At 38.2% G+C, this 23,766-nt stretch overlaps 1 protein-coding gene across 5 annotated transcripts in view; it reads right to left on the bottom strand.

Moving 5' to 3' along the window:
• LOC105259080 (telomerase-binding protein EST1A) overlaps nt 1-23,766 on the bottom strand; it is a 93,441-nt gene that overhangs the window by 39,685 nt on the left and 29,990 nt on the right. For all 5 annotated transcript variants that reach the window (XM_011270810.2, XM_011270813.2, XM_011270812.2 and 2 more), the window contains one exon: nt 23,176-23,321. In XM_011270810.2, coding sequence (XP_011269112.1) covers nt 23,176-23,321 — 146 coding nt within the window. The remainder of the gene's footprint in view (nt 1-23,175; nt 23,322-23,766) is intronic.

Genomic DNA, 23,766 nt, shown 5'->3' with positions numbered 1-23,766 from the left:
GCGAGGTCGTTCTGAGAGAGGAAAATAGAGAAAGAGAAAGAGAGAGAGAGAGAGTCCACATAGTCCTCTCTCCTTATCGGGAATTGGGAGTGTAAAGGGTAATAAGTTAGAGAAGATTTACAGGGAGAGGCCTTAACTCATTGCCACCGCATGATCATTAGCGAAACTCAGGCGTATCGTCTTCTCTCGCGTCGACTTCTCCAATTTCCCCGTCTTTCGCGCGATCTAACTGCGATCGTTAATCCGCGAATAGACGCGCTGTCGCACTGTCTCTTGGGAACAACGTATAATGGAAAATATATTTACGACAATTAACGAAGTAACGATATCTCGAGGCGATAGCGAACGATCGGGATAAATTTTTGTCCGAAAATGTGGGGGGATTGAACAGCAATACTCGATACGAATCGGTCGCAAGGTGAATAAACTTTGCGAAAGATACGCACGCTTCCTCTTATCGAAATGTTTAACTAACGAAGTGAACGCGACAGAGCGAGATCCCGCGCTCCTAATGAAGTCGGTGGGTAAGCTTGGTTTTCCTGGTTCCCGGACCGATATTTTAACGCGATTACGGACACGAAAACGGACGGGATCGAGTCGCCATGAGCAATCAAATTAGCTGCGCACAGCTGATAACTCGATTATTAGCGACATAGCGTCTCTCGTTCGCTGGTTTCGCGACGCGCCAGCGATATTGCATTTTTATGAGATACCTTTCTGTAATTTCAAATCAAATGAAAACGATAAAAAGAATATTTATAAGTCGGCCCCAAAATTTATTTAATTCATAATTCAAAGCACACTCTGAAGAAATTATTTTACGTTTCTCTTTTTCATGATTCTTCCAATATTTTTTTAATTTTTATTAATTTTTATTAATTAGTAATTAATTTTTTATGAATTAGTAATTAATTTTTTATGAATTAGTAAGAAAAATTAATAAAATTTAAAATTGTATGAGAAGAACATTTTCAATTCGTTAAATGAAAGAATATGGACAGGGTTAGAGCTTTTAACAATATTCGTAGAAAATCTTTATCACTGCTCGAGAACACATGTTTTGCAGAAAATATATACATAAGTATGTAATGTACTCTGTAAACTTTCCTTATACGAGTTAGTCTTATCGTAAATTTACGTTAATATTAACGTAATGGAAAGAGAGAAGTATATTAAATCTCACATGCAATATCCATACGTCTCTTTCTGTTCTCCATTATAAATTCTACAATTTTTTGTTTCATTCAAAGTACGTGATGTTTTTAACGCTTCTAACATTCATTCAGACATCCGAAATGATCACTTTTTTCTCTCACCAGTGTTTTGATAGTTCTTGGGTTCTTAAGTGGTTAACGGTAAGGACGATAACCGATCGGCGTTCGAGGCGAATTTAGACGCCATATCGTCGAATACCGTTGCCTTTGACGGGTAAGGTGCTTCTTTCAGAGGCCGCAGCCTAACACACACGGAGAAGCGTACTCGTTTAATTCGGTTACACTACCCCATTCTCGTTTAGTAACGACTAGGGGAACGATGAACGGACTATTGTCTGAGGATAATCGCGTTTTAATAGCCGACACGAGAACCTTATGTATCGTTAAATGTAGTTATAATGCGGAGCAACGGGGTCCGCGCAAGAGGTGTAGGATGATTTTAATGGCCGCGAATATCTCGACCGAACGTTTTACGCATTATTTAAGCAGCGCAGCACGCACGGATGCGCAGAACCGCGCGCTCGTTTTGCGGTTTAACGTTTCAATCCTCGCTACTGCGTTTTACCCGCGTTTACCACGCGTTATGCCTTCCGAGTCGTTAACGGCTATTATAGAGATATTACGCTCACAATGTATCATGCAAGCTTTACGATGTTGCATCTACTTGCCGGAGGACATGTTTTTCGCGAATATTGTTCCATAAAAACGATATTAAGTTAGCCATAAAATAGCCATCGAATCCTGTTTTTTAATTAAATTGCAATGCGCTTGTTTAAAAACTCATCTATCTTCTTTCTTTCTATTGTTCTGTTTTTTAGTTCTATCTATTATTAGAAAATTTTGAAATTTCAATATAATTCTTCATACGCCATGTTATATTTAGATTTATTTTAAATTCATTTGAATTTATTTACATTTTCTATTGTTTTGCGAAATATTTAATCTTAATACATAATCGATCACACACTAAAAAAACGGAATATGATCTATTTCTTAATATTCTAAACGGAAGATCAAAATTAAATTATAATCTGCTTAGTTTTTTCTTAATTTATATATCTCAATCTTTTTTTGTACTCTGCTCCAAAATTCCCTCATTCATCGAAAAAATTCAACTTTAATATATATACATATTAATATACATATATTTTGCATACACGATATTTTTCTTAAATTTATTTTTCTCGTTAAAGAAGACGCTTCACGCCGAGCAATAAATATGATTAATGTTTTAATATCATACAACTTTGACATTCGCATATCATTGGAGGCAAAATGAAAGGGTCGTTCGTCGCGGAATCAGAAGTTTTGCGTTCAAACGTACCCTCCCTTTTCTTCCCTATGTGATTCAAACAAGCTTGCGTGATTCAAGTTAAAGGATACAACGTTGCGCAATGAATTTAATATCCGGTGACTCCGGTGATAATACCTTTGAACGACGACGTGCGCGGACTGCCCGAGGTAAGGACGAGGAGCTACGAGGGCGCCCATAAATAATCGGGCATAGGTGAATTCTCGACGTAGACCTTCGTGCGAGCGTCGTTTACATCGCACTAATCACGCCCGTAGATTAATAGGCTCCCCTCATTAGACCGGCCCGGCGTAATCGACATTTTATTAGTCATTTTATCGGTGCACTTGCGCGCGCGCACAAGCATTTTCCAGCAGTAATATCCCGCTCGTGTCGCATTACCATACTATTAACATAGTGCATACCTCGCGGCTACGTTCAACGACTTCAACCCTTTTAGCGCTCGCGCGCGGCTACACTTTATTTAACTTTAAACTTAATTTCCGCCGATCCCCCCCGGCGCATCTCTTTCAATATTAAAATCTGTTGCGTATGTTTATCCTTTTTTTTTTAATAATTTGCGCTCTTTGTACTTTCAAAAAAATCTTCTAATAGAATATATCTGGTTCTCTTCACATTTATTATAAATTAAAAAAGGTAAAATATTTGTAAAAATAAATTTATAGATGCCTACTCATAAAAAATATAATGTATATAAAAAAATTCCTTGATTTTTCAGGTATTTTTGTACAAAATTCCAAATAAACAGAAATTTTGTTAATGCAACTTCCTAAAATAATTTTTTATGTGGATTTTTAAATGCTTTGCACTACTCAAGTATTAAAGTTTCAAGTATTAGATTTGTAAATGTATTTAAAAAATATATTTATTTTTGCCGATCGCTTATAATATAAAAGTCAAATGATTAAAGATTTTAAAAAATTTCCGAATTCCACTAAAACTTTATAAAAATTGCTTGATTTTTCCAGACGTAAAAGAGAATTCCAGATTTTATATATTTTTGCAGGGGGAGTAGACACCCTGATATATATATATATATATATATATATATATATATATATATATATATATATAAAACGAGCGAAGGGCAACAACGTATATTTTCCAACCTGGGAAATTTAGCGATTCGCGATCGTTTCTCAGCTCGTGCACGCGACACCGCAGAAAGAATCACTTGGCAGGCGCCTGGCGCCAAGAACACGTTAGGAGGAGGCTGCGTCGTCGCCAACTTCGCCATCGTGTGAACGAACTGTAAGACACCTATTGCACGCACGTGTGCGCGCGCGCGCAAACACCAGGTATAATACACGGCGAGATATGCGACGTCCTTGATCATTTTTCAGACGATAAGGAATACGTTCGGTTTGCGCAAGGGAAGAGCTGGATAGGAGGAAGGGCTCGATTGCCTCCGTAAGTCTGTTAAGCTATCGTAAACTGGTTCGTAAGGCCTCTTTGCGCCGCAAACAGGAGATTTAATAGAACAGCGTCGAGCGACGCCGACCAGTCGGGGCTATTCGATTACGATATTCCTGATACCTCCCCGTTTAGCCCGCACGCTCCTGGTGCCGGTGAATCAGATGGCAGTGAGATAAATTTCGCAAGAAACGACCGTTTCGGGCCGATGACCCACGTGCGCGCGTTCGCCGGTCGACATTGAGAGCAGAAGAAGAGAGAACGGACGGTCTCATCCCGAAATTCTGCACGTCACGATATCGCGGGGCCATCATCATCTTGATGAACGCAAGTTGTTTGTGCTCTGTTAAGAATTTTTTCTTTCATCGCGAAATACTCTCCAACGCATATCTATAAAGAGATATTGGATCATGTAAAAAACGACAATATCTTTGATCATAATATTTCTCGAAGCAGTTGTTTTGCTCCATTCAATTTAATCTTCTGCTCTATGTTTCCTGTATATGTTTATTATCTTCGAGTTCAGAGAATAGCTTGTATATAATTATATATATCTCGAGTCGAAATTCTTTTTCTACCTTTTGATCTCAATTTTCAATCCAAACATTTATTTTTATACTTAAGCAAGATTAGTTTTTTGGAAACTATTTAAAATTGATAATTTTGTCTAAAGATTCTCTTTTAAATCTCCAATTGTTCGTTTTTAAAATACAAGGTAAAAAATTTTTATTCAAAAAATTCTTATATAAATTAAATCTATATTTATAAATCTTTAATCTGTAAAGAAAATCTGAGAAAAATGAGGTTGAAAATACGAGGAAAATTTCGACTCAAGATGATCAAATATATTTATTTTTATATTATATTATACAATTAAATTTGAGAATATTATATTAAAATCTTCACCCTCCCTACAAATATATTTGTTTATTAAAAGTAATTTAAAAAAAATTAAAAAAAACGAAATAAAAATATTTGCGAACAAAATAGCAAAATTAAAAAAAGTAATTCCGTTTCTATTTTCTGCTAGAATATTCATTTTTATTCAACACCCCTGGTAATGTTATCAAAAGACGAGAAATCAAATTTAAATGTATGCATAATCAAATCTAATTATTGCTAAAATTCAAATGTACAGTATAATTAAATCTAATTAATTACCAGTTTTTTGCTCTAATCTTACATTAATGACGCTATCAATTGGCAAGAAATTAATATTAAAATGGTATAAAACATGTTTTATAAAAATGTAAATAATTTGGTAAGAATTACTTTGGGAATCAATTTGATATTAACTTTTTTAATGTTTTCAAAATATACTTAATACTCGATTTGTATCTTTAGCAATTAACTAGCAATTAAAATTCTGATATATTTAACTTTTTATTTATTATTAACTATAAATATTTTTATATAGAAAACGAAAATGTTGGCATAATATCAAATCAACTTTCCCACGTTTAATATCAATTACTAATTAGAACAATAAATTTGAAATTACAACAATAAATTAGCATTTAATTCGATCCGAATTGAATTACTCGCCCTACTCAAGATACTAAATTAATTTTATATATGTGTATGTTTTTCTTTCTGCTAAAACCTGATGACTTCGCGAAAAATGACTTTCAGTATTTTTCAACGTTATACACGTCTTCTCCCGACTTAATACAGAAAACATCAATCTAACTGATGATACGAATGAGTCGCCCATCTCGACGACTGTTCACTTTTATTTCGTCGAGAAGTAAACGCTGACTCGAATCCTCACGTAATAAGAAAGAGAGCGCGAAAATGTGACAGGTAGCGTTTCATTCGTTCGCAAATGAGTCACGAAATCGATGTGCCGAACAGTAATAGCGACAGCTGGTAGCGAGATGCTGGTGGCACTGATGATCACGCCGATCAGTGGAGAGATTAGCATCTCTCGAGAGCGACTCGCTCGCTGGAGCTCAACGTTCGACCTTGGCGGGACCTTGCGAGGTCACCGACATGATTCCATCCTGTCCACCGCTCGCAGCTCTGTAGAGATCGGCAGGGATTAGGAGAGAGGTATATTACAGAAGAATGGTGGAGTTCACAGAGGGGAGGCAAGGCTGGGTCGGCATAAGAGACATGTGACATTTTGTCATCCGCCACAAACTTCCACCTGCGGAGCAGCCGGCTAGACTTGACATCTGACTCATTCTTCTCGCGTTAACCGCAGCTAGACTGATACGGTGTTGCTGAATAGGCGCGTAATTGAACTCGTTCGCGGAAAAAGGTAGCGCAGAAAAAAGTTGAGTAAAAAATCTCGCGGTCGGGGTCCGGCGCGAGAATGGAATCGTCGCGATGCAGCGGATGTCGCGAACAATCCCGTTTACAGGCTAATCACTAGTTCCCGGGGTGAGTTTAACGCCGGGCAAAAAGCGGTGAAAAGATACTTTGCATCACGCTACGACAACACGCGAACCTAATCTCCCCCACACCTTCGTGTCATTTATTTATATTATATATCCTCCCTGTTTCAATCTCTAACGTGCATGCATGTTACGATGGAAACGATCAACGGCGAGCTTTCTGCAGCGGACAGTATGTAAATTAGACAACAGTAATCTGCTGGATGTGCGCTCACTTGCAGCTGCAGTAGCAGCGTCGCGAAAAATTCTTCCTCGATAGAATAATTACTTTGTATGATTAACGAGCCGATCTAAAATCATAGAACTAGATTCGTAAGTCTTTGATTATCACATCATTGCTTAAAATAGCTTGCGTAATGTAACGAGATCTTAGCGCGATATGCTGAAGAAGATTTAAACCTGATGCTTAAATTGTAAAACGAGCAAGATGCGTAACGAGTGAGAAAAATTTCGAGCCCGCGGTCTGGAAAATGAAACATCTCTCTCTCTCTCTCTCTTTCTCTCGTCTGCTCGATGAACTATTCAATTGCAATTTCTGCACGAACAGTCGTGGTGATGAGATTGCGCTACAGGACTTCCGCGTAGATGGGAAGCCGCGAACCACCCCAACAACAATCTTGCGTTCACGATCTACGTGCGCTATTTGTTATGCTCGTAGCAAGTGATTCACGAGTATGTCGTCTATCCAAGGAAACGATCGAGAAACGATCATAGCGAATCCGCGAATAAAATTTCTACAGATTGACACTGACATTGAGTGCTCCTCGGTAGATAAAAAAAAATCCATCACGAAATAATATGAAAAAACTATTACCAGTAATAGTACATCAGAATCTAATCCTCGAGGTAATTTTAAATAAAAGAATTCACGCGTAGATGTGAACAAAAAAAGAGGGACGGTTATTTAAATCCGAAAAAAACCAAACGTTATATATAATATTCTTAATCTAACGAATAATTAAATTTTATATAAAATTGAAATTTTAATTCTTTGATTCTGGAATTTCTGTCTTAAATTGAAAATTTTCGAGAATTCCGCAAGTATATTTTTATGCGATGCTATAACGATAAAAGGCCAATGGAAGTAGAGGTGTGTAGAGATGACTCTGGATTAAAGCAGTTTCTCGTTTGCGGTACAAAGTAATTCGCAGTTATCATTAGGCAAGATAATTTTCAACATCGAGACGCATCGGAGGCTGCACATCTCCTCCGGTACCGCGCATCGTAGCGGGTCGAAATTCTTGCAGCAGGTATCTTCTGCAGTTATTGTACGCGCGTCCCTTCTCGCGGGAAGTTATATATTAACGGTCATAAACGGCCGCGCTTCGCAAAAGGCCGCTCGCGCCTCAAGGTATAAGTGTTCGTGCAAATACAAAAGTAAACGCGTCTTTTTCTCCGGGTTCGCGCGCCGAGTTGCATACGAAGTTGCATGCGTGAGCGCGAGAAATCCGCGCCGGCTAAATTTAGATCTATAAATCTAAAATTCAAGTAAAACTTATACGGAAGAGAAAAAAAGAGAGAGTCTTGAGAACTCGATTCTCGAGCCAAGTCACGAGTCCGATGCCCGCAAATGTCCAGATACCCCGGAGCAACACAATATATAACGCATGATATACATTTTATATTGTAAAACGATATATTAATATATTAACATAAATAATATATATAATACATATGTAAATTAATGCATATATGTTATATATTTTATACAATTTCAATATGTATACATATATTCTCATAATATTCAAATATGCATATTGGAAATTCATTGAATAATTTTAGTATTAATTAAAATACAGTAGTATCCAATAGAATGTTACATATGTCTGCATGGAAACCGGTGAAGTTTCATTGTACGCTCGCGGGCTATCGACGACGTTAATGGACGCATGTCGGATCACCCTGGGAAAGTTGATCTTATACAAACGCCACACGTTTCTTACAACATTCTTCCCCGTGCGGAATCTCGCTAGGCATTTCCCTGGGAGAGCCAGTATCGTTATTCCGCGCGCGTCAGCCACGGAGAAGAGGGACGAGCGCGTACGTAAGCGTTGATTACCGGACGACATTCGCGATTCACGCCATTTCACGGCGGTGACGCGTTTAATGACAGCGCTATTAATTTGCAAATTGTCGTTTATCTGGCGCAGCTCCGAGACTGTCGGCCATCCCGTTGTAAACGAGAGGACTGTCGCGACCGCTGGTTAATTGATTAATCCTCCTGTTAGCCAACGTCGTGTCGCGCGTGAGTTAATATCCAGACTTCATTTATGTAAGCAAGAGTCTATGTGTTTAACAAGTAGTACATGGTTGCAAACAAGCGTACTCTGATGTATCAGCTTTTGTCAAAGAAAAAACGTTAAGAAAAAAAGCATGTATATGTAGATCTTAACTGGAATTAATTACCGAAGGGATTCCGTTAAACGCTTGTATTTTATACTTCATAATTTCAATTCCGTAATCATACACCTTTTACAAGATAACTCTTAATGGGAAAATGTTATGTAAATATAGGGAATTAATTAATATAAGAAGATACGTGACTAGCACAATCTGTATGCAAATCGGAAATTTTTCAAAGACACAAAAAAAATTCAAATAAATCGAGAACGAATATGACGCCTGTCAGGTGCCGCAAGAACACTTTAAAGGTCGAAGCGGAAGAGCAACAGCATTCCAACGAATGCTCCGATAAATCGAGAATTTAAATCGTGAGCATGCAACACAATAAGCGTCGATTATCTATCTTGGCATCGGTATTATTAGAGTCGCCGTTAAGTTCAATCGTGATAGAGACGAAAAAGAAGACGCTTACATTAATCGGTATTAACGAAGAACACACGAGGTATTCTCTACGGTATTCTACGATTATTATCTAGCATTGTGTGATATGTATCGCGATACGCAATCAAGCGGAGGAAGCGGATTTTAATAGCCTGACTGAATTAGTCGTGGCGCTACCTACGGAACGATCGTCAATTTGTCGGCTTAACGAAGGAACGAAAGTACGGAATCTCCGCGCTCTCTCGTTAGGTAATCTAGTCCCGAGACTACGCGCATGATTAGAAGGGCAGGAAATGAACGGCTAACCAGACTCTAACTTTTGATTCGCGGCCAATAACTGTCGGACGAAAAACGCCACTAGCCTTTGGCGAACGCCTGTTCTATTCGCCGTAACTTATCGCTCTATCTCAATTTTAATTTACAAGACCGATCACGTTTCTCGAATCGAGATTGAAAATCGGATTCATTGGATCTTAACGATTGTTCGATTGGTTTTCTGTGCATCCGATTATCAAACAAATCAGACAAACAGATCGAACAAAAATAGAAAATAAAATTATGCTTGCTTTCGTGTATATTCAAATGAAATGTTTCTCTTCATTCTTGTTAAGAAAACCTTGCCACGAAATTCTGATACTAAAAAAAACATTTCACGTGAAATATATACTGAGGCTTATTATATGTATATGCGAATACTCGTCTCGTTGCTCAAGCGTTACGATCTAACACCGGCATCGTCAACGTCACCTCCGCTGCAGCTACTGCTGTTCGTTCACCCGACCTTGGCAAGGTCACGCAGTCAGGATAAAAAGTAGCAAGGCAGAAGCGCGGAAGGTAAGGCGAGGAGAGGTTCGACGAGAATGGGGGAGGGTGGAAGGGAGCAGGGGGAGGGTCTAATCAACGGCCGGCGTCATGCTCCAGAGAGCATTGCGGGAAGGGAAGGCAGAAAAAGCGGCGAAACGGCCGTAGGGAGACAGGAACGATGGCGAGAGGTAGGAAGAGGAGATCGAACGAGAAGCGGGGAGCAAGAGTAGTCGGTCGACCCTACAGCTCAAACATCACATCGGGGGTTTCGAAAGACGTCGATGGCTCCCACGAGGGTCGGAAAGCGATAAAAGCTATCGATACCGCCACCAAAAAGTGTCTACGATTCCGATTACATCGATTACTCGAGATAGATAAGTCTAGCTTAGCAGTTCGTTCTTCACACGATGCTTCAATGATATGATTGTCAAATCTTCTGGAATTCCGCTCTTTTAATACTTCAATTGTCATGTATGAATATGTATTAATTTCCGTTTAATTCGTTCTCACATTCCTTACTTATAATGAATAATGCGAATAAAGCATAAATATGCAAAAAAAAAAAAAGATTTCTCATTAATATTTAAAGTATAAATGTAATTTGCATACAATTCCTGTGACTTTCAAAATTATTCATAATATTATTCATAAAGAGATAAAAATACATCGAGAGTTAGATTATTCAATCGATAATAATCCGATATAAATCTCGCGACCTTACATTTGGCGTGAAGTCCATTACTTCGCGACACAGGTACACGTTGGTCGAGAAACCGAGTTAAAAATAACGCCTCGTCGGATATTTATAGCGACAAAGCGGGTGGGGAAGAGAGGGAGAGAGAGAAAAGGGCGAGGGTTAACGGGATGAGAAAAGAAACTCGAAGTGCATCTCTCGTAGCGATCCGCGACGATAGCTCCAAGTCGCGGGAGAGCTCAAAGGCAAGGAGAGAAGTCGCGGGACATACGGGTAGCACAGAAGGCGGATAAGGAGAAGGATAGAGAGGGCTGTAACTGTGTAACCTGCCTGCCTGCCTGCCGAGCTGAGTGGCAAATGGAGGGAGAGAAACAGCCCGAGTCTTGTACATAGCACGGGGTAGCTGAAGTGGAGCGATGCCAGTATATTAGACGAGTCCGGAACGTAGAGAGGGAGGGAGAGAGAGAGAGAGAGAGAGAGAGAGAGATAGATAGAGAGAGAGAAAGAAAAGTGCAGCAGCGGCGGGTGCATTGCGCCCGAAGCAAGATGGCCTTGACGTGGGCCGACCGGCGAGGGCAAGGACGACCGCCCGAGGGATATCCTCTCTTTTTATCCTCTCCGCAGTCGGCAGTCGCATCGACCACAACGACTGACGGCTCCTCTTCTTGGCCCGCAACCGCGCCCATCCATTACAATATTGCGACAACGACGACAATATCCTTCTCGGTGATATATATTTGCCGGAAGATTTCATAAGTCATTCGACTCCGCCCCTGCCGCGGATATCGCGAAATTATGCTGATGTTCTAGGAGGAAGGAGTGATTGTGTAATGTAAGATACGTGAGGAAGTGAGTATATCTCGATCGTGAAAGGCATTCTGGACTTCATGGCTGGTGCCAAGACCAGCGGGATAACCGATGTATAATTCGAGATTTGAAATTGAGAACAAGAACTTTCGCATGCTACAATTGTAGTCTTGATTATATCTTCAAATTGATAATTATACTAATTCAGCTAATGATTACATGTTATTCGAAACAAATTTTCTTACAATTGCATTCGATTGAGAAACTAATTATATTGATGAAAAGAAAATTTGAAGTAATAATTATAGCCTGTGTTTTGACACCTGCATTCGAACTTCTCTCTCTCTCCCCCCTCCTCCTCTTTCTCAATTCTTGATAGAAATAGATTAAAAAATATTTTGAAAAAAATTTATACTTTCTTTCTTCTTTCAATTTGGACATCTTATTTATCGAAAAAACAACACTCAAATCGATAAATTAATTAATTTTTTTAACATGTATGTGCTATTCTCTGTTTCTAGTCTTAAAAATTACTTAAAGTGAAACAAAACTAACTGATGAAAAAAAAATTATACTTCTCTGCTCGTGTTTTAACATTTTCCTTATAAAATTTATAATTAAAATAAGAATCAAATTTATAAATTATTTTTTATCTTCAACAAAAAAATTCAAAAATATTTTTGATTCGATTAATTATTGATTGTAACTTTTTTTTCAAGTGTTAAATATGTGAATTTTTTTCGAAAGATACAAATGGTAGATACTATCAATTCCCATCAGTGAGTTCCATTCAGTGGAACAATCTCATCCGTCACTCTCGTCTCTCTTGTGTTTTTCAGTCTTTTTTTTAACTGAGACGACGAGATTTCTCTCTTCCCTGAAAACTGCCCGACTTCGACAATCATTCCAAAGAATAATTCATGACGTCGTGATCTTACGCGAGAATAGTTTATCGTTCATGGAAGTGAAGTCGTCCGATCGGAAATCGATTCACGTACGTCGACAACATGAATTCGATGAGAAGTCACGTGGAGGAAATAATATAGAAAAGAAGAAAAATTCAGAAAATTTAATAACAAACGTTCAAAGTCCTTAACTAGTCATTCCTAATATAAAATATAAGAGATTACATCTTATTCATTCGAGTAATTCATTCGAGCTATTTTCATTCAAGTTTCTTTAATGACGTAAAAGAAATGCAATGACAACTCGCAGAGTGCAAATAATTTGTACGAGTTAGAAAAACTACTTGTTTACACATCGATCAAAATATAAAACACTTGCGGAAGTTCCTCGTTGACTTTGATCTCTAGGAAATTTCTTCTACTTTAACAACTGTTTTTCGCTGTGGCTTTTTTCTTCTCCTTTCCTCGCGATCCCGTGATTACCGAGATCATTTAACTGATCATGAAGCGAGTGATCAGTTGAATATAACCGGAAATGACATCGGAGGTAAAGAGGATAATCTTACTAATTACGGTCGTTGGAGGAAAATGAGGTAAAATCAGTTAAACAAGTCAATTAGAACTCTATTATTTTCCTGATAAACGAGGAAACTATGAGATATTTCGTAAAGACAGCGTAAAATTAGCTAATTAATGCGTAATGAAACTTAAAGAGACGAAAGACAGTATATAATTTAAATATATCAATTTATATATTCTTGACACTTACAAGATTGGAAAATCTATTTTGTCCCATTTTCACTTTGCATAGATTTGCTCAAGATCATGTCTTATCTCTAAAATTTGGGCATAAATTTTAATATAATGATGCGTAAAGATAGAAAAGCTGCAAGGTCGAGTTCTAGAGAAACGGAAAGCGCGAAAGCCAGCGAAGCAAACAGAATTTATGCGAGATGACCGGCGTAAAAGTATCGAAGTGCGATGTAACGCACACGAAAGTAGCGCGAAAGAGGCGTGCCGCCGTCGCGCCGAGAATGAAATATCCGCGCTGACATATTGACACTAGGGAGTCGTAATTCGCGCCTCTCGGGCAAACACAGAGGGCTACGTTCAAACGCTCGAGGTGGAGTTGGTTCGCCGATGTTCAACGGTGCACGCTCATGAAAAAGATCCTTTCTCTCTCCCAAGGGCGAGAGAATCCGTTTCGCCTCGCGGAGCATGTGTGAGCAAAGAGCACCGGGGCAAACACATCGGCGAATCGACCGGGCTGTTTGTTCTGCGTCGATTAATACTCGAACGCGGACGAAGAGGAAAGATCCGCGGGAGAGAAGGTGGCATGGACTTTTAATTATCCGAGCTAATTTACGAGGTCGATTATGTATCGATAATCAACTTTTCCGAAATTAATTTAGTGTTGTACAAAAAAAGTTACAATTTTATTAGTAGGGCTGATGTAAAAGCTTGGCAATTTCTATTATCAAAAGTGTTAGATAAAGTGTTCGATTTTTAAATCGGATAAGTAGAAAAAGAACTGTCGTGTCAGACAGTAGTATAGCTATATTTAGATTTAATTATTCTCTATTCATTTTCTATTTATTTTTTGTATTTTCTAGTCCAACTATAACAAAATATATGGTTTGAAAAAATTATATATAAAATATAATATTATATTTTATATAAATATAATATTATATTAATATAATAAAACTGTGATTAAGAAAGGAACTAAAACTAATAAATGGCACAAAATTCTCAAGAAATATTTAAAATGTGCAAGCAAATCTCATCTCAAGAAATGAAATTTTTATCATAATGTATAAAGAAGAAAGAAAATTAAAAAAAAGAATATTAAACGCGATTCTCGAATGATTCGAGGCTTACGAGGTCGCGCTCGTGAAATCTCTCTATAGCGTCGTTATAGGTCGTAAAGGTCGTTTCAAAATGTACAAAATTGTTGACTTTCCATCGCGGTACGTTCAATCTTACGGTACGCGCGATGGATATTATAAGCCGCGTTTCTCTTCGTCCAATCGAGTGATCGTCCAACCCTCCAAGCCCCGTTCTTTCCGCTCCCCGCGTCCTCGCGCGCGCTGCCACATTAAAATAATTTAATTTAATACCCGGCAATTCTGCTTATTGCCATTGCAACATCAATTTTAATAATAGCCCTCTCAGCAAGCGGAGAGCTTCCCGACACCCTCTCGGCGACGGCGACGACGGCGACGGCGGTGGCGGCGGTGGCGGCGGCGGCGTTTCAGCGCCTCCGAAGAAACCGCGCAAAGCGCGCAATACACATTCGATATTACGACCTCGCCAGTAATGACGTTTTTTTTCCGATATTACCGAGAAATTTTTTTTTAGAACGTCAATCTATTTGCGCGCCGCGCACGAGATTGATCGGCAGAGAGAGGGAGGATTACAGCCGTTGTTACAGATTATACAAGGCTCCAATAATGCTGCTGCATCTGAAAATGTTCACCTCTTCCTCATAATTTATATAAAAAAATATAAAAATAATAAATTCCGAGAATAATAGATCCCTCTTCTGATCATAAATATTGTTATATTTCTCATATTTTTATATAAGATATGTTTAATTCTATAAAAATATTCATTAATTAGAAGTTCATATTTAAAGTTATAAATGTAATTATTAATATATAATTTTAATATGCATTTTTGGCCTTGGATGCAATCAATGATGTACCGACAGGTTTAATTAAAAATTTAAAATTATAAATAAACTTATATACAGATACAAATTATGATAAAATAACGATACATCATCGATAGAATCCAAGCGTAAAAATGTTTTAAAATATATTATACATAAATAATATATCTCATTCACGTGTGGTCTAATGTTATCTGCCTCTGGAAGACAGACTAAATTTTCGCGTATGACAGTCTCGGTTAAAATTTTAATAAGAATATGACGATTATATATTTTTTCACCGATTATGCCAAGTCCTCGTAAGATGTTGGTGGCGAAATAGTTGAGAAAGATCGTTTCTCGCACGTGTGCCCGCGAGCTCGAGGAGATTCCTCCGCGGAGCTCGTTCCAAAGTACTCCGCAAGTATCCCGAGGTTGGCGGTTGGTGCTCGAAAAGAGGCACTCGACGTGCCTACATAAATTCACGGGCGCGTCGGAGCATGTTAGCGTTATTACGTGTGTCGAGGGGAGTATATGGCGATCCGCCGCGGCCGTTTTCTCCGTCCTTGCGCGGTATACGTTCCCGTAGCAGCAGCAACAGCAACAGCAGCAGTTTCAAACACCCGCTAGCGAAACTCCTCCCGGCCGGACACAGACAGGTGGTAGCGGGATCGCGTTACAGAAATTGCCAATTACCTATAACATGCAATTCCTGGCCTGCCTCCGTGTCCGGGCGTTCTCTCGTCCTCTGCTATCGTATTAATCCGCCGTCCGTTACAACCGAACCGCGTAATCGCGCGGGAAGCCACGGTCGAAATTGGACGCCGTATCTTCTCCCGCGAAAACGTCTCCCAGAAAGCGAATCTCGGTGAACGCGAACGTTTTCCCGCAACTATTCGATATACATTCGTTTTATTTCTGGCCAGGATTTCTTTCGTCTAGAAAACTATCTCCACCAGATGCGTAAAAACGCGGTCCGGTTTCGACTTTTGCGCCGCGACGAAACGCATCCATCATTCACCCGTACACGTATAGAGTGTGTGTACACCCGGAGGGTTCGCCCCCGAAGAGGAGAGGTCTCGGCTGCCAGCGGGAGTCGAGCGTTTATCACTTAATGACTTGGTCTACCGCCAGTTGCAAGGTTGATAGTCGGTAAGCAGGCACTCTCGACCGAGCCATCAGACGAGGCTAAAACCACTCGCTTAAAATTGTAAAAGTCCATAATTGGCCGCAACGACGTCAGAATGAGGAATGTTATGCTTGCGCGCAAGGACGAACACTTTTGTACATCAGCTTTTATATCCCTGTCCCTCCCTCTTTTCATTTATAAAAAAGGGAGAGAGAGAGAGAGAGAAGATATTCGTGCGAGACAACATATCTAATTAGCGAAACCAACTAATGCACGTGGCACACGCCGTACTTAATTGGAAGGATCTCCAAACCACCGTTATTCGCCTAATTAATTAACCACGCTTGCGAATTTTCCTTTAAAGGCCGCGTGCTAGCGAGCCTCCGCTGATTGCGATTAATATCATCCCCGTCGTACATAATAAATCTCTGATATAAGAGATGTGATGCTCAATTCATAAGGAAATAAACTTACGATTTATAAAAGATTTACTTGAGAGACAATTCGGGTTTTTGACTCCATTTTATTCTCACGAGGTTTCACCTAAAGTCAATATGACCGATTGTAACATTCACCCGGAAGATTCGCACTTTTTTTACGAGCTTTGCTCGACAAACTTCCTGAACGATCGACTGAGAACGGATGTTGCCAAACTCTCTCGCGTTAACTCTTTGCGAAATTGAAACGAAAAAATTGTATACTCCTACATAAATATAAAAATTCAAGAAAAAAGATTAAAATAAGAGCCAAACGCAAAAAGTAAGCAAAAAATTATCTAAAAATTCTTTTTAATTATTTTGTACAATTCAGTCTTTTCTTTGAGTCATCTGCAACGAAATTACTTGAAAATTCATGCCTCTTGATCTTCTTCATCGATTATTATTTTGCAAATCTCCTGTCGACTCCAACCATAAGAAATGATGAGAATACATAATCCAAATTGGCAAGCATTGATAATCGCGGAAATGATCACAAATGAAACGAAAAACAAAGAATGAGAAATGCTCATATCATAATGTCACAGATGTTCAAAACTGTAGAGAAGATTTATCAAACACGACAACCGATGAGGAATATCAATATGTTGTAGATAATTAAAAAAATGTATAAAACAAGGAACATTTTTAGATAATAATATTTTGATATATTAAGATATTAAGATATAAATATTTTGTATCTACTTTTGCGCTTGGCTTTTATTACTCCTCTAATTTTTACATACCAAAATTCGGTCTCTCTACTGAAATATTTCGAAAAAGATTCTTTCTCTAGTTTCAATATAAAAGCGACATATTATAGTAAAAAAGCATTACATGAATAATTCAATATCCACAAAGAGAAGCGCGGTCAAACTGACAAACAGAGATTCAATCTCATCTACGTCATTCAAGGACTAAAGCCACACCATCTGGATATTTGAGAAAAATTCCTAACGTTTCAATATTCGTACGCGTAGGACTAGCGTATGAATAATTCAATTCGCTCTCTTATAATACCTAAAGAATCGAGAAAAGAATCGAGAAATGCGGCCAACCGATTACGAATGCGTAAGCAACGGCCACGATGAGCACCCGGCGACCCGGCGGCGAGCATCTCGCGACGTGTAACGCCGTTCGCGGTTTATTATTAATAGGACGATAAGATCGCGAGGCATTACGCGAAACACACAGCTCGTCAAGTCGTAACTGGTTCCGCGCCGGAGATAGAACCCCTCATCTATCTCCGCCGACGTACGGGCGAACAGAGATGCGCAACCTCCGGACTCGCATGTGCGTGCGTGCGTAAGTGCGTGCGTCCCGGTCATTCGCGCGGTCTAGGCGATGGTCGACTTTGCAAGAGGAAACAGAATTTCGTACCGTATATCGAGTGAAAAAACGACAAATGTCATATCACATCGAAGGTTTGACAAATACATCACATCTTAGAACAAGATTTTTTATCCTTTATTAGCCTTATTATTCTTTTTTCGGCAAAATTGTATTAATTCTGTAAGTAATTGTATTAATTCTATAAGTAAGACGAAGGAACTGACGAAGAATATTATATTTACGCGTAAAATGCATAATATATTCAAATATTGTGACGAAATATTACTACTAATTAAAATATTACCATTAAAATATTACCATTAATTATGCAAAGAAATGAATGTTTTGACCATTAAGCCGGAAGTCGTTTTAAACGCAATTTTAAAAAGATGCATAGTGAAAGACCGGCAGTGTGATGCGTTTACGCGCGTTCTCTTGAGCAGATTAGCGGATCTTCTCTCTCTGCTGCTCTAATCATCCTTACTATAAATTATTTGAGGGAAATAAACTCGCAAAAACTTGCAAAACAACTCCGCGCTAATCCTTAAGTACGTAGGATATGGAGATCGTCTTGAAATCATCTTGAAATCGTCTCCGCACGGAGACTTCGCCAAAGAAACCAGAGGTACTTCTTAAGTAAAGGCTCGCATTTGCTTGGAAGCAGTGTATAATAGCAACGTTAAAAAACTGACGATTTATCAAAGATATATGATATCACAGATAATTTTATCCTTCGCGTATTTTATACATAGATATTAAAATCAAATTAAAGCTTTCAGTGAAGGTACTCGATATTTTTTTCGAATAATTCTGACGTTTGATCTACACATCTTTCTTTTCCCTGGGAGGAACAAAAAGTTAGAAGAAATTTGGACTGTATTATGTATATCTGATTCATTTAGATTTTTTTTTTTTCGAATTATTTTCTGAGTTAAATAAGAAAGCAGGAAAAAATATTTAGCAATCCAGGATTTAAAAATGAAAAAAAATATAAAGAGAAACTGTACGAATATTACATCTAATATACATGAGGTATATAATTTTATTACTATTGTTTTACGTATAACAAATCGATTGACGAGAAGAACGACATTGTCTTTCTCTCTTACTAACATGACAGAGAATATTTGACAGGCAAATGCCATATTCAAATCTGAATAATAATACTACTATTCAGCGCGAGTCTCGAGACTGGATTAATTTGGACCGCAGGATCGCGTCTCGTCGCATCGCGTCAGAAGACCCATATCCAGGCGCAATGACAGGACAATATTCGGACACCGCGTCTGGCCGGTTAGAAAGTTCAAAGGTCAATGAACCGCGACTGGCCACGCGAAAGAATCGCGCGCACGCACCGCGCGTGAGAAGGGCTCAGCAAGGAAGAAAAGAAAGATACTGAAAGACTCGTTTTTTACCAGCTGATTTACGAATTGGCACGAGGAGAGATGATTTCTCCTCGGTGAGATAAAAAATCAAAACAAACGGCACTTGCATTCGTGCGCGATCAAGCAACGAGATGCGAAACTCTCTCCCTCTCTCTCTTTCTCTCCCGCCGATGAATACGTGGATCCCGTCGTCAGAAAGGAAGGAAGCTTTTGCAAAATAAGAAAGTAACTCAAGAGGCGCGAGCGAGACGGAACAAAGCCACGGGCAATAATTCTCATATTTTAGGGAGGCAATTTCGAAGAGGCGAGTACGCGCACACGAGAGGAGAGCTGGATTTTTCGAGGGCTGTACTTTTCGATAATTTATGCCAACGAGCCCCTCCCTCCCTCACCCTTCGTCCGGCTCGGCTTTCCGAGAAACGACTCCCTTCTCCGCGATTGCAGGTCCGCGAGGCTCTCTCTCCAATCGGGTCGAAATAACTTCGGATTCGGACACGCACTTATCCAGCGTGTATCGCGACACTTTCTTTATCGGGAATCACAAGTCCGCGTGGTAGTCTACTCTCGTTCTTCGTGTACTTTACATTGTAATACGAAACTCGTCCTCTACCAAATAATCTTATAAATTTCGAAGACTATTTAAAGAAAAACCAGGCGAATCGAGATAATTTAAGAGCTTGTTCGATACCAATTAATTTTGTTCGTGAAATTTGACTTTTACGTATTTATTATTTTACTTGGATATTAAATATCTAAACTAAACAGCTTTTAAATTTAATATTAATGAAAATATTAGAAAATATATCCCTCTTGTTTTAATTTTCACAAAATAAAAATGTATCGTCTGAATGCTCAAAATTTCATTTATACTACAATGAGAAACGGAGCACGAGAGCAATCAAACGTGAGAGATGGATAAAAAAAGAGAAAGAGAAGATAAAACAATGAAACAATTTAATAATGCATCAACATACGTGGCGGGAGAAAAAGGGAACGAGTATCCTATACTTGATAGGGTTCTGCGGCAGGTAGTAGTAGAATGTGGTTAGATTTAAGGTACGCAAAGCCACAAGCTAGATCGGATGCAGTTCGGATGCAGATGATCCAAGATTATAGACATTAGGGACATCTCTCTCTCTCTCTCTCTCTCTTTCTCTCTCAGCCTTGGCGTTATGCGATTCCTCGGTAGCCTCGGGGTTCTCGGTCTCTGTATTCGTTCCCCGTACGTGCGTACAGTCGTGCTGTGCATGAAATGATCCCGCAGATCGCCATCAGCTTCCTCGATACGCATCTTAGCAACCGATTAGATAATACTTGTGCTATCGCTGAAAAACGTTTCAATTCGGAAAGATTTTCCAAAATTTAAATAAATTTTCTTCACATAATTCCGATTAATCGGTGTCTTATGCCTTCAAGCTTCGATAATAATTACATTAAAAAGAATACGCATCAAATAAGCACAGGCTAAAGTAATAAAAAAAATTAATTGTTACAAGAAGGCAAGAAAAAAATGCTTTCCAAGTATATTAAAATAAGACGTCATAGACAGTATACCATATGCTACCTTCGATATTCATAGCGTTGATACGCAAAGAGAAAGCCGATTCGGGGGAGCAAACCACAGGGATGTGTCGCGGCGGTTTAAAGATGATGAAGGCGGGACCTGACGTTCCTCGACCGACAACCGCAGACAATGTCGACACGGTTGCATAAACTCAATGGTCCATTACCGACAGTGTTTACGATTTCAATTACTGGTTGGCTGATGGAGAATCATCACTACACCGAGGACAAGATTATATCCGCGAAAAAATTCTTAATAGACAGATATACGCAGAATCGCAGAGGAATAAACGAACTTTATCGATCAAATCTCAAAGATATCAAATTTTCGAAAAATATTTCGATGAAAAATTTTAATATTTGTGTGCTAAAATAAATATTCGATATTAAAAGAGAGGAGAGGGTTTAAAAATTTTGCAAAAACTATTTTCTTTTGATCGAGATAAATTGACATAAAATTGAATACAGTCTATTCTCGTGTCCGCGGAAAAACTTTGAGAGTATGACCGTTATCGTGCCAACTGAAGAATTCAACCGCGAAAACTTATACGACGAAGCCACTGCAGATTAACGCACGTGCAATATTACGACAAGTCGCGCCAGGTATAGCTCGCACGTGATGGTAACGCCTGCTTAAAGATTCAGGTACTAAAATCCCGTAATATCGGCTCATGCTCGTTTTAAGCTGACTCTTCTTTGGCATAGTAACATCTCTACCATTCCTCTGTTATTAATACTGGATAGATTTTAAAATTATTGATCGATAGCATCAATATTTCCTCTATTATAATTTAAATTATTTGATATCTATATAACGTACAAATTCATCAACGATCAAAATATATTACATATGTCGTATGTTAGCGCCATAAAATATTACAAAAAATAAAAGATTAAAAAAACGTAGTAATGATGATAGTAATTTAAAGGAATAATTAATAAATATCACGCATTAAAATGCAAATATAAATTTTGTTTCTTTTATAAACGCAACTAAGAGATCAGCTTGTACAAATTTCTCGAAAATGACATTATTAAATTCTCGTTACCACTGCGAAATAAGATATACCAGTCATCTAAGGACGCAACTTATGTAGTTAAAGCAAAAGGGCAAAGAAACGCCCGAGCAGGTGCAAAGGATTCGAGCGGGTAGTTTCACCTCGGAAATAGAACAACAAGAAAAGAAACGCCTTGATGACTCAGGCTAAGGTCCATTCTGAGAAAAGCGAAACCTGGAGCGGAGTTTCGCTCTCGTATAGAAATTAGTGATAATTATATAGGGCTAGCACCTGCATGCAGGCGCAAAAACTCTCGGGGAATACTCGTTGCTATTATGGTGTGCTCTCTCGGACCAGCAGGCAGCCATGAGTCATTGTCGAGAGTCAAGATACATCTATCCGGATATACCGTCATACCACGGTTGCTTGTCGATGACAAGCTAAAGCGGAAGAACGAGTCATCTCGATAAAATGTATCTCGACCGTGACAGAGATTAACTTTGACAGCAAAAAACATTTTCAACTTTAATTACACAATTAATCACATTAGGTTTATTATCTAACTAATTTTATTATCTATTTAATTAATCTTGTGTTCTTCACGTCAATTCTAACCAAAATAAATGTACTTTATCTTGAAATTTGCATGGAAAATTTAAGCATTTTGCATGAAAAATTTAAAAACAAAATTTCCAACGCAAATGTGAAAATCAATTCTATATAAAAAGGAAACTTTCTAGATTTAAGCTGCGCTAGAAATATTTGCAACTTTATCCAGATCAATAGAATTTATACATGCATTCATGCATAATATAAGCATGCAAAATGCAAATTTTAAATGGTTATCGGTTCGGTATCTCGTTTTCTAACGTGTAGTCCATTTTAAAACGAAAAGCTCGCGAAAGGAATTAACGTTACTGTAAAACGAGTACAACCGGCTCGTTAGTCGGTTGATTTTATTCCGTCAGAAATGTGCTCTTCCATAATTAAAATCGAGAAAATTATCTGACAATCAAAAGAACGACACTGTCTAAACAAATATGTAAATCTATATATATATATATATATATATATATATATATATATATATACTGATTTTATAGATATGTCTTGATTAATTAATCGAAAGTTTCGTAGATTTTTTTAGTTTCCAAAATCTATTACAATTGACTTTAATGATCTAATCAATGATAGACAAAATATCTCACAAATTTTATATATATATATATATATATATATATATATATAATATATATATAAACGAAATTATTTCTTTGATGTTAAAAGAAAAATAAATCTCAACTCACCTTTCAGCTGCGTGGTCTCGATAGCGAACATATTAAGCGCCAAAAGCTGAAGTAGACGAGTACCAGAAAGTGGTAATGGCGAGTGCTGCAATAAGGCTCTAAATTCCTTCAACATTTGAACACCGGCTTCTTGAAAAGTTTCCATCCTGAAAAAAAATACAATTTTTTAATATAATTAAAAAAATAATTTAATTAAATTCAGTCTACTTAATTTTCGAAATGTTTGTCTTGAAAAATTTTACTGATATGTGCGAAAATGATTAAGGATACGAAAAATGGGAACATCCAAACATCCACATAAACATTTCGTCGATCAATCGAATTTAAAATAATCGAACTTGGATCGGAATCAAGGGGGTTGCAAAATCTATGTCTGTTGGCTAATCTCGCGTGGCCCAGGCTAGTGATAAAGGAGGACGAAGGTTGGCCGGGGGGATCTAAAGCCGCCAAGTGAGCATTCTCGTAAACACGACAGTGAAACAGCAACGGGAGATCTCGCATAGTAGGCGCTATCTTTCCCACAGCCTCTTTCCGTGTAGCGCACCATATATAAATACACATATATACAAAATACATACATATAAGTGTAAA

The sequence above is a fragment of the Camponotus floridanus genome, unplaced genomic scaffold (assembly GCF_003227725.1).
Source record: "Camponotus floridanus strain SB8 unplaced genomic scaffold, Cflo_v7.5 scaffold12, whole genome shotgun sequence".
In the NCBI taxonomy this organism is placed as follows: Eukaryota; Metazoa; Arthropoda; class Insecta; order Hymenoptera; family Formicidae; genus Camponotus; species Camponotus floridanus.
The sequence above is the reverse complement of the archived record's forward strand: the minus strand, read 5'-3'. Positions and strand labels throughout refer to the sequence as shown.